The sequence below is a fragment of the Pieris napi genome, chromosome 10, assembly GCF_905475465.1.
Source record: "Pieris napi chromosome 10, ilPieNapi1.2, whole genome shotgun sequence".
Lineage (NCBI taxonomy): Eukaryota > Metazoa > Arthropoda > Insecta > Lepidoptera > Pieridae > Pieris > Pieris napi.
This window is the reverse complement of record NC_062243.1, coordinates 4,458,609-4,474,190: the sequence shown is the minus strand read 5'-3', so window position 1 is coordinate 4,474,190 and position 15,582 is coordinate 4,458,609. Positions and strand designations below refer to the sequence as shown.

The 15,582-nt window shown below is 32.4% G+C and overlaps 1 protein-coding gene across 2 annotated transcripts in view; it reads right to left on the bottom strand.

Annotated features, from left to right (window-relative positions):
• Positions 1-3,743: 3,743 nt before the first annotated feature.
• Positions 3,744-15,582, bottom strand: part of LOC125053182 (protein artichoke) — a 54,911-nt gene continuing 43,072 nt past the window's right edge. For both annotated transcript variants that reach the window (XM_047654419.1, XM_047654418.1), the window contains exons 2-5: positions 9,118-9,327; positions 5,928-9,050; positions 5,426-5,718; positions 3,744-4,853 (exon numbers count right to left, since the gene is read on the bottom strand). In XM_047654419.1, coding sequence (XP_047510375.1) covers positions 4,287-4,853; positions 5,426-5,718; positions 5,928-9,050; positions 9,118-9,265 — 4,131 coding nt within the window. In that variant the 5' untranslated portion in view covers positions 9,266-9,327 and the 3' untranslated portion in view covers positions 3,744-4,286. The remainder of the gene's footprint in view (positions 4,854-5,425; positions 5,719-5,927; positions 9,051-9,117; positions 9,328-15,582) is intronic.

The window sequence follows — 15,582 nt, the reverse complement described above, 5'->3', positions numbered from 1 at the left end:
TAATAAACCAATTACTAAACATAATAGACCTTATTAAGAAAATAAAAGTTTCTCGATGCATTTCTACATACAAATATTAAATAAATAGCGAATACAGTTATAAATTGTTACCAAGTATTCAGCTCGTGTTGATCTTCTATTGTTTGAAAGCTCTATTAGGGTGTATGCAAACTAAGCTATCTATGTGCAAGCAGAACGCAAACTAAATACATTACAGAATTTTAATCCCCTCAGCTATTACCGAGAATATAAGTTTATATTTAATATTCGGTATTAACTCTTTCTTCGTGTTTGCATTTATATTGTCTACCTGTTTATAATGTTTATTCCCTCATAGTATTATATATGTTAATTGTATTGTCATTACGCCAAATTTAATTATGTAAATATCTTTACAGTTATAAACACTAAAGAAGCAACTAATATCGATAGAATTTGGCTATCTAAACAAAAAAAGAGTACAAGTAATAAACTTATTCTAAAGTCCTCAAAAAATGAGATCAAATGAATTAACCGGAAATATCTTTCGCTACAATTATACCGATAGCTACGTATAAGGACTATTCAGAAGGACAATGGCGATATGAGTACTATTGTTTCTGGGACGCGATTTGAGCTGTGTGTGCTTGTCTTTGTCCTACTAATGCTATTCCTTTGTCAGCAAGAATATTACTGCCACTATTGGGTTTCGATTCGAACATTTAATAATAGCTATATCGTGGAATAACACCCGATGAAATATCTCGCTGCAGTCCCGCTGAAGACAACGTGAACAAATCATAACGCTTTTCACGCTCGTTTTAAAATTCAATTTCTGTTTCTAAGATGCCTTACGTTGCTATTTTATTGAGTTAGTAAGAATATTATCTGAATCGATATCTGTATACAGAAGTTTCGGGATTTGTGTAATTTGTACGTCAATAGTTACTTGTAACTGTGTAAGGCTGAACGTTAGAATCACGTTTTTTTGAATGGAATCTCGCTGTTGGTTAAGGGCCTTTACAGCTCAGCTCGGGCTGTTTTCGCGAGAGTAGCTCGGTCTGAATGGTCACCAATTGATTTTTCTTCTTGTGTGCGCCTCGTTGGAAAGAGTGAGCGAATGTTCAGCCAGTCATCCACCACACAGCCTAGTATAACCTTAATCAGATACTAAAGGCCCATACAGACAAAAATCACACGTCTTGGAAAATTTACATACTTCTGAGATGATGACGCATGTAAGCATTGTACCCCAGCTCTAAAACCAGTGCGAATAGACCGATGTGAGTGACAGTTTAAATGTCTATGGGCAGCGGTATTATTTTATATCAAGTGCAACAGTCTCCTGCTCGTTTGCTCACTGTTCTATAACAAATAGCTCGCTAGTACAACTTCATTCACGTGGAAACGGGCAAGCGTAGTTTAGTATATTTTAACGATGGATTTGCCTCCAGGAAGCGACTGTATTTTATACGAAGTAGAAATTATTACACATCGCAACTTTCATCTTGAAAACCTACTAATCTGGAACTGCAAGAATATTCGTATAAGCTTCGATATTCGCTATCTAAGCGTACATATAACCTGTCATTATTACATTTATATAAAAAACAATTGAATATAAAAAATAACTATAGAGAAGTATGTAGATAAAGACAAAAAATAAACAAAATCGTACAAACAATATAAAGTTATTGCGGACATTCAGCGTTCTATCGAAGTAGTCTTTCGATTTGGTTTGCCGTATATTATTATAGTTCAAAGTGTATTTCGTAACGAGTATAAAGCGATGGAATCAAAGGGCCGCCGGCGCGTTGGAACCACGTTGTTTCGCAACATGCGGTTACTCACTCGCTTCACTGAAACATCGTTACGATGGAAAATATATTTTTATACTACGCCATTGTTCATCACTTCCTTCTTTTATTTTAAATGCGATCTATTTTCAACTAGAAACGAACGATCGTAATCTAATACGCCCAGTTTTCCAATCAGATTTTAATATTTAATGCATAAACATATTTGCATATTTTTTTTATAGAATTTAAATATAAAATATTTATCGAAAGGACATTGAGGCATGATGTATGTATCTTTGATAAAGATGACAATAATATTGAAATACGCAATGAGAAAAATTAGCTGAACAGTAATTTGGAAATGCAAGTGAAGCCTGGCTAAGCACTAGATTGCGTTCAAAGAATTTATTATTTACAGACAAAGTTGCAGATTCCAGTTTAATTTACATGCTGTAACAAATGACACATGGCTTTTGAAGTGAATGCTAACTTTTTCCTTTTATAAATGTCATGTTACGCTTTCAGAATTAAAATTATTATAAACAGACGTTTAATGAATAAATTACATATGAAGCACATCGTATCTACAATTCTCTTGAAAAAATGTGTCAAGTCAAAGGCACGAGTGGTTGTGAACTGTTTATTTGGGTTTTCTTTATAATGACGTCGGTACCTACTTTTAAAGCAAGGGGATTCCTTTACCGTTTTTATAGTTTTATCTTACACAGATAACAACTACAATGATCTCATTCTATAAAGGCAAGCTTTATTAAATTTCATCCAAATATAAAATACACTTTTGAATCGTCAATGATTTCGTTACAACCTTGGAAATTGCGTTCTAGCGACAAAAGCCAACAGACTAGGAATATTTAATATATATAATATATATATGTTTGTTTGTTTGATTTTGTAAATTTTTTAACCTTTTTGTAGTAAAATGTATTATGTATTCCATCTCTGGCTATATATTTCAGTGTAACTGTTTGTTATTATATATAATTTATGTTAGCTGTAGGATTACGAAATAAATAAATAAATAAATATTCTCGTACATAATACAAAACACTAAAAAGGCGCTTCAAGCCATCTAGATTATAATTTCATTGACGATAATTATTATAATTAATATTTTGAATGATTTATGTGTACACTCTTATCGAAATTGCAATCATCGGAAAGTCGAATAACGGGTGTAAATGAATGGGTTCTCTCGAGGAATCAACGGATCGTGACACTCGATACTGAATAATTCATTTAATCAATTTAATAGGAACAACGCACTCGAAGAACAGACACCGTCTTTATAGCGAAATAAATACTTATCAAATCAAATAAGTCGATACTTTTATGGTATTTATGACTCTATTATGCTTATATTACGATGCTTTGTTGATTGATAATATCCGGGTATCTATTTCATTATCATATTTTCGATACTACATATGCCAAAGTATATACGTAATGTGTTTAGGCGTCTTATTTCTATATATAAAATAAAGACGTTTTTCGTAGTAATCTGTAGTTAGACCGATTAAACTACGAGACATATTTTATTTTAGACAGAAAGTTTAAAGTAGATTTATATGCATAAAAATATCTACATAATAAAAGACTATGTGCTTCCTGCAGTCTGTACTTGGAACTATATCTTTCCACGTGAATGAAGATTTGTGAAGTTTGTTATGATTAATAATTAACGATACCCTTCGCTTGATACCGTTGTTATATTTCAAGATATCACTGATTTGTCTGTCAAGAAAGAAACATTATGTTTGTATGACATTAAATGCGTTATTGTGTGAGTTTGTTTTGAAAATATTTTTTTAGTTTCTAGTACAGTGAACTTAAGTAATCTTATCGCACTTTGTAGATCGATTATAATAACTTTTTTATCCGTATTAAATATATTGTTATAATTTCTTAAGTTTTTCGTTGATTAAGCGTTAAAAATTAAAGTCAACATAGCCTTTCAATTTTTATTATCAACGCTACTTTTCTAGAATTAAACAGATTGTCATAAATTAAAACAGTTCAATAAGAAAGTTTTTTGGTACATTTTCATATAATTACTAAATTGAGTCTGATATTCGTTTTAATTACACACTCGACAAAATTTATCTATATTCGTATAGTAAGATAAACCTTACTTTTTAAGCTTATTAGGAGCTAAAACTTACAACTAATTATATTAATTACAATTGCTGTTTTACACTTTTAAAATGTATATACAATACTAACTTAAATCACTTTCGTAAATAAACTTTTAAATTATTAATCACAATCTTACAAGCTATATAACGTTAAACGTTTCGTAAATAATCTTTATAATGTAACAAAAAATGTTATTTAAAGGTTATAATAAAGGGATGAATGCGAAAATAAAACATCCATTAACAATAGATCTAAACTAGCATCCAATTAAACATACAATGGAAAATGGAATCGAAAATCCACAATTTTCGTTTCCCAATTTGTAAACAAGTATTACTGCCTTTTATTTTTGGTTCAATCACATGGCTTAAACGGAGGTTTTGTTGAGTCTGTGATAGTGTTTATATCCATGTCCATTGTTTGCTCAATATTAGGTACAGGAAAATTGTCATAGGAAATGTATTGCGGCGTTTGCTGCACCTCAGCTTTGGCAATGACCGGTCGTTTTTTAGTCTTCATATAACCTAATGCTGACACCAAGACAATGAACACTATAAACCCAATACAACAGCCCACAACAAGGCTAAGGCGCCTCGTTAATATGTCAGCGATTCCCATATAAGTGTTTGAGAATGGGCCATCTAAGGACGTGCCAAAGATCTCTATTGTTGTCACCGTTGTACATTTACTGGTTTGAGTGTCATTCATATAGCCCCTCAGGTGATTAAAGAGAAGCTCGTCGCCATACAATTGAACACTCATGTTTTCCGATGACAGAGCAATTCGTGCGTCGGGCACGGACGATCCCGCTGACACGCCAAAGTTTCCCGTCGCTATAACGCAAATCGTATACTTAGCTCCAGGAGTCAAATGGCTTAATCTTGTCATCCTCGCTGTAGCGTTGACTATTTTACCACGAATCTGAAAGTATCATTATTTAAATCATACAAAATAGCGATCTATTTGTACGGAGTAAAAACCTCGCATGAACAATTGTTAAAGGGAAGATTTAAATGGATTCACCGTACAACCAAAATATCCACGGTGGAGGAACATAAATATTTTTTATGGTCCATTGAAGTGATGCACAGCCTTTGTATTCAAATGTTTGTTGTAATGGTAACTCTACTCTTTTCATGCAACACGTACCATTCATAATTATTAATTGTTAATTTATTTCAGGTATTATAATATTTGTGTGGCTTTAAATGAAAATTCGCATTCATATAAAGATCGGGTGTAATTTTAAAAGTATACAATTTTTTTGTTCGATATGACGATAATATAAATGTACAATTCATTTGTGGACTAAAGAGTGAAGAAAAACATATGTCAGTGAAATATCTGCAATCAGAGACCGCGACTGATCTGGTATGAAACAAAGGCGTACTGTTAGTGATCATTGACCTTCATTAGAAGGAACAATTGCTTCATTTATATCGTGCGTTTACGAAGCACAGATTTTACATGGATATAAAAAAGTTAATACTCACTACTGCTGGCATCTGTTCCTTGTAGTAAGCTACTTGGTATCCACTTAAGCCGCTCTGATTGCGGCTCTGCCAAGACACTATAACAGAATAGGTTTGAATGTCTTGAATTGCAATACGAATTACGACCGGCACGTCGCATAGCTTTTGCGATGTCAGCTCCAAAAAACTGTATCCATGAAGTTCTTCCGGATGTTCACATCTCAAGTTGCTGCTACCTTTTAGCACTATTTTATAATGGTTTTGCATCCATTTCCATGTCTCTTGAGATTCACAATTACATGTTAATGGATTTTCTGAAAATACACGTTTATGTTAAATGTGTTAACTATTTATAAGTTTGAATTTTAATTCACGCATTTATTCGATTCAGAGAATATTTCTTACGCTAGGACTATTTTATTCAAACTATGTGATTAATACACGAGGAGACTTTAAATGTGTAATAATTCGGATTATTAATAATTGGTTCTATAAATAATAAATTTCTTAATTATATACGTACCATCGAAAGATATTGATTTTATTTGAGTTTCCAATGAGACAAGGATTCTTATTGGAATGATTTCAAAGTAGTTTTTACTAAAGTCAATATTGACAATTTTATTTAATACTTTGAAAGTATCACTTGCTATGAATGAAAGCCAATTTCCACTTAAATTCAATTCAGTCAGACTCTGGAGGTTGTGAAATATTCCTTTGTTTATTCTTGTAATGTGATTGAAAGACAAGTCCAATTTTTGTAAGCTTTGCAGATCAGCAGTGAATTCTTCGAGTTCTCTTATAGTGTTTTGTGACATATTTAATAAGGTCGCAGAAAATAGTCCTTGTAACCTTTCTCTCGGAATGTTTTCTAGTTTATTTTCACTCATATCCAGCATTATCAAGTTGTGCAGTTTGGAAAACGCTCCCGGTGATAATCGACTTAGACAATTCGTCTTCAGTATCAACTTTTTCAAGGATGGAAAGTTTTCAAAGTCCTTGCTTGTTATAATTGTTAAATTGGTGTTCGTGATTATAAGTTCCTCTAATAATGGAAATTGTTTGATTGGATATGATTGTAACAATTGCACCAATGAGTTCGAAGACATATTTAATGTCGTTAATGCTGGGAGTACGGTTTCAGAAAGGCCATTACTAGGAATGTGCTTGAAAAAATTATGTGACAAATCAATTTCTTTTAGTCCTAATGAATGTTGGAAAAAATTCGGTGGAAGAACTGTAAGTAGGTTATTGTTCAAATTTAATGTAACTAAATTTTTCAAAGATGGTGAATTAAAACCATTTAAAACCGATATACGATTATTACATAGGTTAAGCGTCTTTAAATTTTGTAAGCCAGTGAATTTAAAAAAATCTATACTGTGTAGTTGATTCTCGCATAGGTTTAAATTCTCTAATGATGTCACATTAAATAACGCGACGTGAGGGAAGTCGGTGAAGCTATTTCTTTTCAAATTTAATTCTTGTAAAATAGTTGTGTAAGCAAAAATGTCTTTATGAATATCTTTTAAATAGTTATTAGCTAAATTAACTCGAAGTAAATTTTGGTTTTTAATAAATATAGATGGCGGTAGGTATGTTATATTTGACATTTCAAGAGATAAGGACTGAAGAGATGGTAAGTGAGAAAATGTTTTTAATTCGAGCAGTGTAAAATTATTGTTTGATAATACTAATGTCTTTAGTCCAGGTATTTGAATTTGAGTGACATCTTCCCACGTTAAGAAATTATTATTCATATCTAAATCATTTAAATTTGGAAGAGTTTTTAGTGATTCTGTTTGGATGATCGTTATAGCATTAAAATTAAGCCGAATTTGTCTAACTGGTAACGTAGACATATCGAAGTCTAAACTAACGATCCCATTATGAGATAAGTCTAAAATTTTTAGCTTTACCAAGCCGTTGAACGTTTCCTTATCAATGTGGTTTATATGATTATTTTGCAGATACAGTTCTTCCAACGTTACAATATCAAAAAACGTTTCATTGTTCAGAGTTGTAAGCCTATTGCTACTTAAGTCTAAATACTTAATTTTCTTTAAATGCATAAAACTCTTATTGTCAATATGTACAATACTATTATTCTTAACATACAGCCTTTGGATATTAAATAATTCATTAAAAAGATTGGAAGTGAGTACTTTTAAGTTATTTTCTGTGAGCCACATTATTTGTACGTTAACCTGACCGCGTAGAGAACTATTTTTCAATAGAGACAGTTGATTTGTACTGAGTTGAATAGAGACTAATGAAGAATTTCTATTAGGGAATACATCACCGATCATGTTAAGCTGATTACCTTGCAAGTTAATATGTTGCAGTTTTTTCAATGTAATGAATGCATGCGAATCTATGCTCTGTATAATATTGTTTTGCAAATGTAATTCTAATAATTCAGGCAGTGGGCTGAAGACATTTCTTTTAATGTGCTTTATTTTATTATTTTGTAGCCTTAGTTCTCTTAATTCTTCTAATTTCTCAAATACAGATTCACTTATTTCACTAATTCCATTATTATCAAGACTTAGCGTAACTAATTTAGCATTTGCTGCAAAAACTTGGTTTGGAAGCTTTTTTAAAAAATTTGTTCCCACATGTAGTTGTGTCAAATTATGTAATGAACTAAAGCAAGAAGGATGTAAAAACCGTATTGCGTTATGTTCTAGGTTTAAAACTGCTAATGATAAAGCGTTCTGAAATGCATCCTCTGGTATTTCTAAGATATTATTTTCCGATAAAAATATTTCGGTAAGTTTACTTAAACCAGAAAAAACTCCATCTATATAATGAAGGTGATTATGACTTAAATCTATTGTACGGATATTACGATTTCTTTGAAATATGTTTTTAGAAATACTTATTAATTTATTTCGACTTAAGTCTATAGTTTCTAAATTAGTTAAAGAATAAAAAGCTTGCTCATCAATATGTTTAATTTGATTGCTAAAAAATGTAAGTGTTTTAACACGTGGAACACAGTTTAACCAATTCCTTTCAATTCTCGTAAGAAAATTTAAGCTTAAATCTAAGGATATTAATTTTTCTATGATTACATTTGAACTATTTGGCATTGATTCTATTTTGTTCCATGCTAGCCGCAAACTACTAAGTTTAGTTAGATTTTCCAATGGTCTCAAAGGAAAAATGTAAAGAAAATTCCCAGTAATATCCAACTCAGTCAAAGTTTCCTCTAAGTAATGAAATGCATTTTCTGAAATATTTTCTATTTTATTACCCTTCAAATTGATTTTATTCAGTTTGAGATGTTGAAAAGTGTTCTCTTGAATTTCTTTGATCTCGTTGAGTTGTAAGTCAAGTGTTTCAATATTATGTAATTGAGAAAAAGATTCTTGAGGTATCCTTTTCAATTTACCGGAAATTATGCTTAAAGACCCCAAGGAGTCACGAAGAGATAGAAAAGCGTTTGCATTTATCGTATCAATGTTCGATTGAGAAATTTGTAAATTGATTATTTTCACTTGTGGAGGAAAAAGATCGGGCTTTAACTCGGTTATTAAGCTTTCCAGGTCATAAATTGATAAAGACTGAATGGATCCTTTTATCTTGGATAATACATTTTTGACGACACTTGGGGTTGCACTGGGACATTCGAGAAATAATCCTGAAATAAAATTGTCGGTTAGATTGAGGTGAAATATCCAACTAGCAACTTATGATTAGTTTTTTACCTTCTTTGAAATTGTAACAGGGACAAATTGGATTATCTGAGAGACTTGGACACTGTGATTGTTCTTCTCCTTGCAGTATCGGGATATTTATTATTGTGAAGAATGCGTATAGTCCACATTTTAATATGGGTGATAAAGTGAGACCCATATTGATTTGACGTCATTTCCATTTCATAGTGGTTTCTCGGCAAATATGAACCGATAGATTACCTGTAAAGAACAATATATATAGGTACGTGAACTTAAATTAATGTACATCTGAACATCACTGCGTTGTTTATGAAGGTAAGCATAATTTGTGATAAGTAAAAAAACAATGAACATAATAAAAATTTAAACTTCATTTAAATAGGTTTAATAGAACACACGAACATATGGCTAAGACTTCAATCATTGTTATAAGCATCTATTTAGACCCCTAAAGTCCCTCATGAACTATAACAATAAATATTTAAATTACTTAATAATTTTAAGTGTTGTGTTGCAAATTTATTTAATGATATCAAATATAAAAAAATAACTTTGACTAAGACGGGTTTGTAAAAATTGTTAATCTGTCAATGTTAGCATTAGGTTTATAGCATCAATATCTTTTTAATATTCTTATTTGAGGTTCAAAACATTGTGAACATATTGTAGAAGTAAACTTTTAATAAATGATATTCACATAAAAGCAATATTAATTTCGTACGCTTACATTACGCTCTACGCCTATGTAGCTAATTCAAACAAATTGCTCCCTCTATGATTACTAGCCCGAATCTCAATGGTAATAAACAAGAGGCTATTGTCTACTGACTATAATTACAAGGAAACGGTTGCTTTCCAATTTAAGTGAGCCGCCTGGAAAGGGTTTAATTTATCACCTGCGTGGATATGCACAGTTGCTCTTTGTTCATTGCTACTTTTAAGTAAACAACTGTTAATTAGCATGAAAGCGAATAGGTTATACAATTTAATAAATTCCAAACTAAAGACAGGAATATTTAATTGTAAGTAAATTTTTTGTTTCTGGTATGTAAATTTATTTTAAAATAAAAACTCATTTTAATAAAACAAATTGTTTTCCTTTTGCTTAGTAGGTATAGGCTAACTGATGGGTGTTCAATTTCTGATAACGAATTTTTCTTTAAACACTGATCAATCTCTGCTCGTGTAGCAGAATTTTGTTTCGTTAACTAACTGTGTGTGTGTGTTAACATTTAGCTTATCGCATTAAAATCATGTCAAATATTTTTTTTATCATTAACTAAACGGGAATTCTAGCTCGTAGCCAAATTATCCTTAAGAAATAAATAATCTTTAGTGAACGGCAATTAGTACGTTTCATAGGTTTTTATTCTAATTATATGCAGATTAAGCTTACAGCATCATTTCTCGGTAAATGTATGTAATATCACTTGACAAAGGTTTACGTAAAAGAATTGAGTGAATTCCTGTCGGACCGATGTTGTGACAGGATAAAAGCAAGTCTCCATTAGAGGCTCGAAAGAGCTAAATTAAAAATCGATTTACTCTCAAAACATTTATTTTAGACAAAGCACCCTTGGGGCTACTGGAAAATAATAAAGTACAAAATTACCTTTCGAACTTATATCGCTCAAAGCGAGGCCTCGGACTGACGACCCGCTCAGAAAAACATCTCTCAGTGCAATACGAATATTTTAACAATGGATTCTAAATGATGTTTAAGTGATATTTGATTTTCATTTGTTTTTTTGTCTAAATTAAGAACTAATTTATTTTAAATACGTCTTTAGGGACTTGGCTTGAAGCCCTAGATCTAGGTACATATATTAATTGTCTTTATTCTTGAAAAAATGTGTTATTGCGCTGTTTTATCTTAGCTTCCCTTATGTCCATTTCCGTCTATACTTACGCTGTGATGTAAAAAGTCAAGAATATTTTTTTAAAACGGTTTTAATCAATTAAGTGATTTGCAAACTAACTAAATCAGATGCACGTTTTTTAAAACATTATATTTTTCTAAATATGCTAAGTAGATTACGTCTTGGTGATGGATTATAAAGGAATTCAGAGTAAACTCCCATTCATCACGGAATATTTGGAAACCACAATATAATTACGTTAATGTTTGCTAATGCTGTTAGCTGAGATTCATCAATAAATGTTTGGCAGCTTGTCATATTATTCTAAACTTATAAGGATAGCTCCTTGTCAATTAAATTTATGATAATATTTGTAACAAAAAAAATTACATACGACGGGGACGCCGAAATGTGTCCGATCTATGTTCCATTAGAGGTAAAATAAAAATTAATGCTAGAAAATATAAATAATGTTAATTATAATTATCATTAAAATAAGATTATATTTCAAACTCAAACTCTCATATTTAACCGACGTTTAATTATAAAAAATAATTGTAAATACACAATTTCAATCCGGTAAAAAATTGTTTTATTATCAAATATGTAAAGGTTATGTCAATAAAAGACAATAACTTTATTTCAATAATTCACTTAATTCATACATTCGTGTTTTAAGTAAATTACTTCGATTACACTTCTATATAGCTGATTTATATAAGGAATAATAATTGTCATATAAGGTTTGTTAAACACCTTGAAACATTTATTCTTGACTATGATCTAATGATAGACTTGCATTATATTGTTAAAGAAGTCCCATAATAATTTCCGATTGCATGCTATAAAATATTGTATAAATGTCAAAGAAAACTTTAGTATTTTCATCTACAATTCGTTTAACTTTGACAATTGAACGTAGAGTCCTGCCTGATTAACTTAACGTACTTCTTTTGAAAAACTTTGAAGGTTTTTAATTAAAGTAACCTTTTATTCGTAGCAAAGGTTCGAAACTTTAATTTAAGCTGGCTTTCATTAATCCAGAGAATTAGTCTCGTGAGCATTACATAGAGTGATATGGCCTTGTCGCGTCATGTCGAAAACGTATCTGGGGAAATTTTCATCAATTTTCTGAGGTACTTATCCGTGTTTATGGCCCTACCTGAGCCACTTTAGAGTAAATGTATTTGACAGTATTATTAGACGTGTAATAAGAGTGAAAAAATCATAATATTGGACAATTGTCCTTGCAATAATGTTGTAATGTTATAGATTTACGACTTTACTTGTTAATATATATATTTAATAATTTACTTTATAACAATAATAATTATTAATAAATAAATAACTAACCTTACCATATAATAACTAAAATATATTATTAAAAGGAGTCCCTTTAGGCAAGGTTTCGATGATACTGGCAGTTTTCCCCCTTTGAATTATACGAGAGCATAGCGAGATATAGAGAGAGAATAGCTACGAGACTAATTCTTTGTCCGAGGTAGCTGCCAGATCTTTGATCTCCTGTGATGTCGACTAACCTTTTTGATATTTCTTTAAGAGCCTTATAGCGCTAGGATCCCACGGACCAAGTCTCGGCACCGAATGGGACAAAATCATATCTGAGCCTAGACTATGTATTAGCATGCTTTAGCTTTTTCAGCCGCTTCACAAGCCGCACCAGCTCTGTTGTTTGTTCCATGTAGATGGGAAGGGGCCAGCGTGTCTGAACAGGTTGCATCCCATACCAGTACCCGGCCCATCTTCCGTGGAATCAAACTCATACCGTCCGGTCTATTGCCATCGTCTCTTGCAATACCACTCGGCTCAAGTAGACTTGGAACGTTGACGGTGGCAAGTGACCGGCGTCTGATATCGTTAAGTGCGGCACGTCTCGAGAAGCGGCCTGCACTTTTTTGGCATGACAGGCCGTGATGTCCTAACTTGTCGACATCACTGCCACAGGGCCATATATGAGGAGCGCAGACCGGAACCGCAAGCCCAAGAGAGGTTGCGATTCAAAACGTGTCAGGCTCAAGAAAAGTTCCTGTATTTGACTTTTTAATTATGTACATAAATTATTTAAGCACAAAGTATCGGATGACGTAGTCTTAGTTATTTAAGTTCTGCAACCCACATTCAATTAAGATGAAAGTTACGCATGTTATCAAAAACCTATAAGTACTGGTAGTTATTAACTTCACTTCTGCTCCTCAAGTAAGTTTTAAACGTTATAGAGATTTATTAAAACTAAAATAAAAATTAACTTGCTATATGCTGAACAAATTCAAAACCTTAAACAGCCAGACGTGCATGCATAAAAGGTCCATAAAAGGTCTTTGTATTCCGAAATCTCAACAACAAAAATGCGAGGCGTTGACATAATAACATCTTACCAAAACCCATTTAGGCGTGATATCTAAACTGCGACGATAGTACTCAAACCCATGAAAAGATGATTACATTGACAAATGACGCTCCCTTGAGCCCTAAGGTCGGTAATCTAGTGGCGAATGTTGTTCAATTAATTCTCCCTGCTATCTTTACTATTATTTTTCTGTCATATCTCGGAATTCTTTATCTATCCTAATTAATATCATATAACTGTCTTGTTTTTCTTTGGGTATTGTTATGATGTTCGTATATTTTTATTTTTATATTGTTATATAAAAACACATATTACAAAAAAAATCATAACGAGAGAAATACGAGATATAGAGAGAGAATAGCTACGAGACTAATTCTTTGTCCGAGGTAGCTGCCAGATCTTTGATCTCCTGTGATGTCGACTAACCTTTTTGATATTTCTTTAAGAGCCTTATAGCGCTAGGATCCCACGGACCAAGTCTCGGCACCGAATGGGACAAAATCATATCTGAGCCTAGACTATGTATTAGCATGCTTTAGCTTTTTCAGCCGCTTCACAAGCCGCACCAGCTCTGTTGTTTGTTCCATGTAGATGGGAAGGGGCCAGCGTGTCTGAACAGGTTGCATCCCATACCAGTACCCGGCCCATCTTCCGTGGAATCAAACTCATACCGTCCGGTCTATTGCCATCGTCTCTTGCAATACCACTCGGCTCAAGTAGACTTGGAACGTTGACGGTGGCAAGTGACCGGCGTCTGATATCGTTAAGTGCGGCACGTCTCGAGAAGCGGCCTGCACTTTTTTGGCATGACAGGCCGTGATGTCCTAACTTGTCGACATCACTGCCACAGGGCCATATATGAGGAGCGCAGACCGTAACCCCAAGCCCAAGACAGGTTGCGATTCGAAGCTTGTTAGGCTCAAGAAAAGTTCCTGTATTTGACTTGTTAATTATGTTTATAAATTTTTTAAACACAAAGTATCGGATGACGTAGTCTTAGTTATTTAAGTTCTGCAACCCACTTTTAATTAAGATGAAAGTAGCGCATGTTATCAAAAACCTATAAGTACTGGTAGTTATTAACTTCACTTCTGCTCCTCAAGTAAGTTTTAAAACGTTATAGAGATTTATAAAAACTTAAATAAAAATTTACTTGCTATATGCTGAACAAATTCAAAAGCTTAAACAGCCAGACGTGCATGCATACGTTGCTTTGTTCCATAAAAGGTCTTTGTGTTCCGAAATCTCAACAACAAAAATGCGAGGCGTTGACATAATAACATCTTACCAAAACCCATTTAGGCGTGATATCTAAACTGCGACGATAGTACTCAAACCCATGAAAAGATGATTACATTGACAAATGACGCTCCCTTGAGCCCTAAGGTCGGTAATCTAGTGGCGAATGTTGTTCAATTAATTCTCCCTGCCATCTTTACTATTATTTTTCTGTCATATCTCGGAATTCTTTATCTATCCTAATTAATATCATATAACTGTCTTGTTTTTCTTTGGGTATTGTTATGATGTTCGTATATTTTTATTTTTATATTGTTATATAAAAACACATATTACAAAAAAAACATAACGAGAGAAATACGATATACAACCCATTAAATACTATGATGATTTATGATTATTATCTATATAATTATTACCTGAAAAATAATTTACGCGTTTTGAATCGTTGACTTTAGTTTTTTGTTTGTATTTTATAGGCTTAATCTTATAAAAAATGTGAAATCATAAAAAGAACATAGGCGTATTTATCATCCAAATCCTAAATAAATACAAACGAATGTCGCTTTATTCCTCTAGGCTTTCATGCTAAAACCGTCACTTGTTTTGGTATATACTGGACCCTGAGAAAACATTCGTCGATTTTTGTTCTTATACTACGCAGACCAGGTTGGGAGCTACGGAATACAAAAGCTTTTGTTTAGTCATCCGTTAGTTGTGTTTGTATATCTATTCGGCCGTGATTAATATATTTATAATCTGATTCAACTCGAACACAAATCCGATTTCCTTACAATTATTTAGCCTAATGAAGGTCGTCTATTTACGACTTTGAACACAATAATTTGATTTGTGACAAATGTTTACATTTTGTCGTTTGATTATTGTTTATGCTGGTTCGAATTTTAACTGTATCTTATCGTTTCGCGTCAACAGGCTTACTTTTGACAGCTTAAAGCCTGTCTCCCATATTCATAAAAATATTATTGATGGAACATTGGATTCTACCAATGAGTACCGATAAAAGGA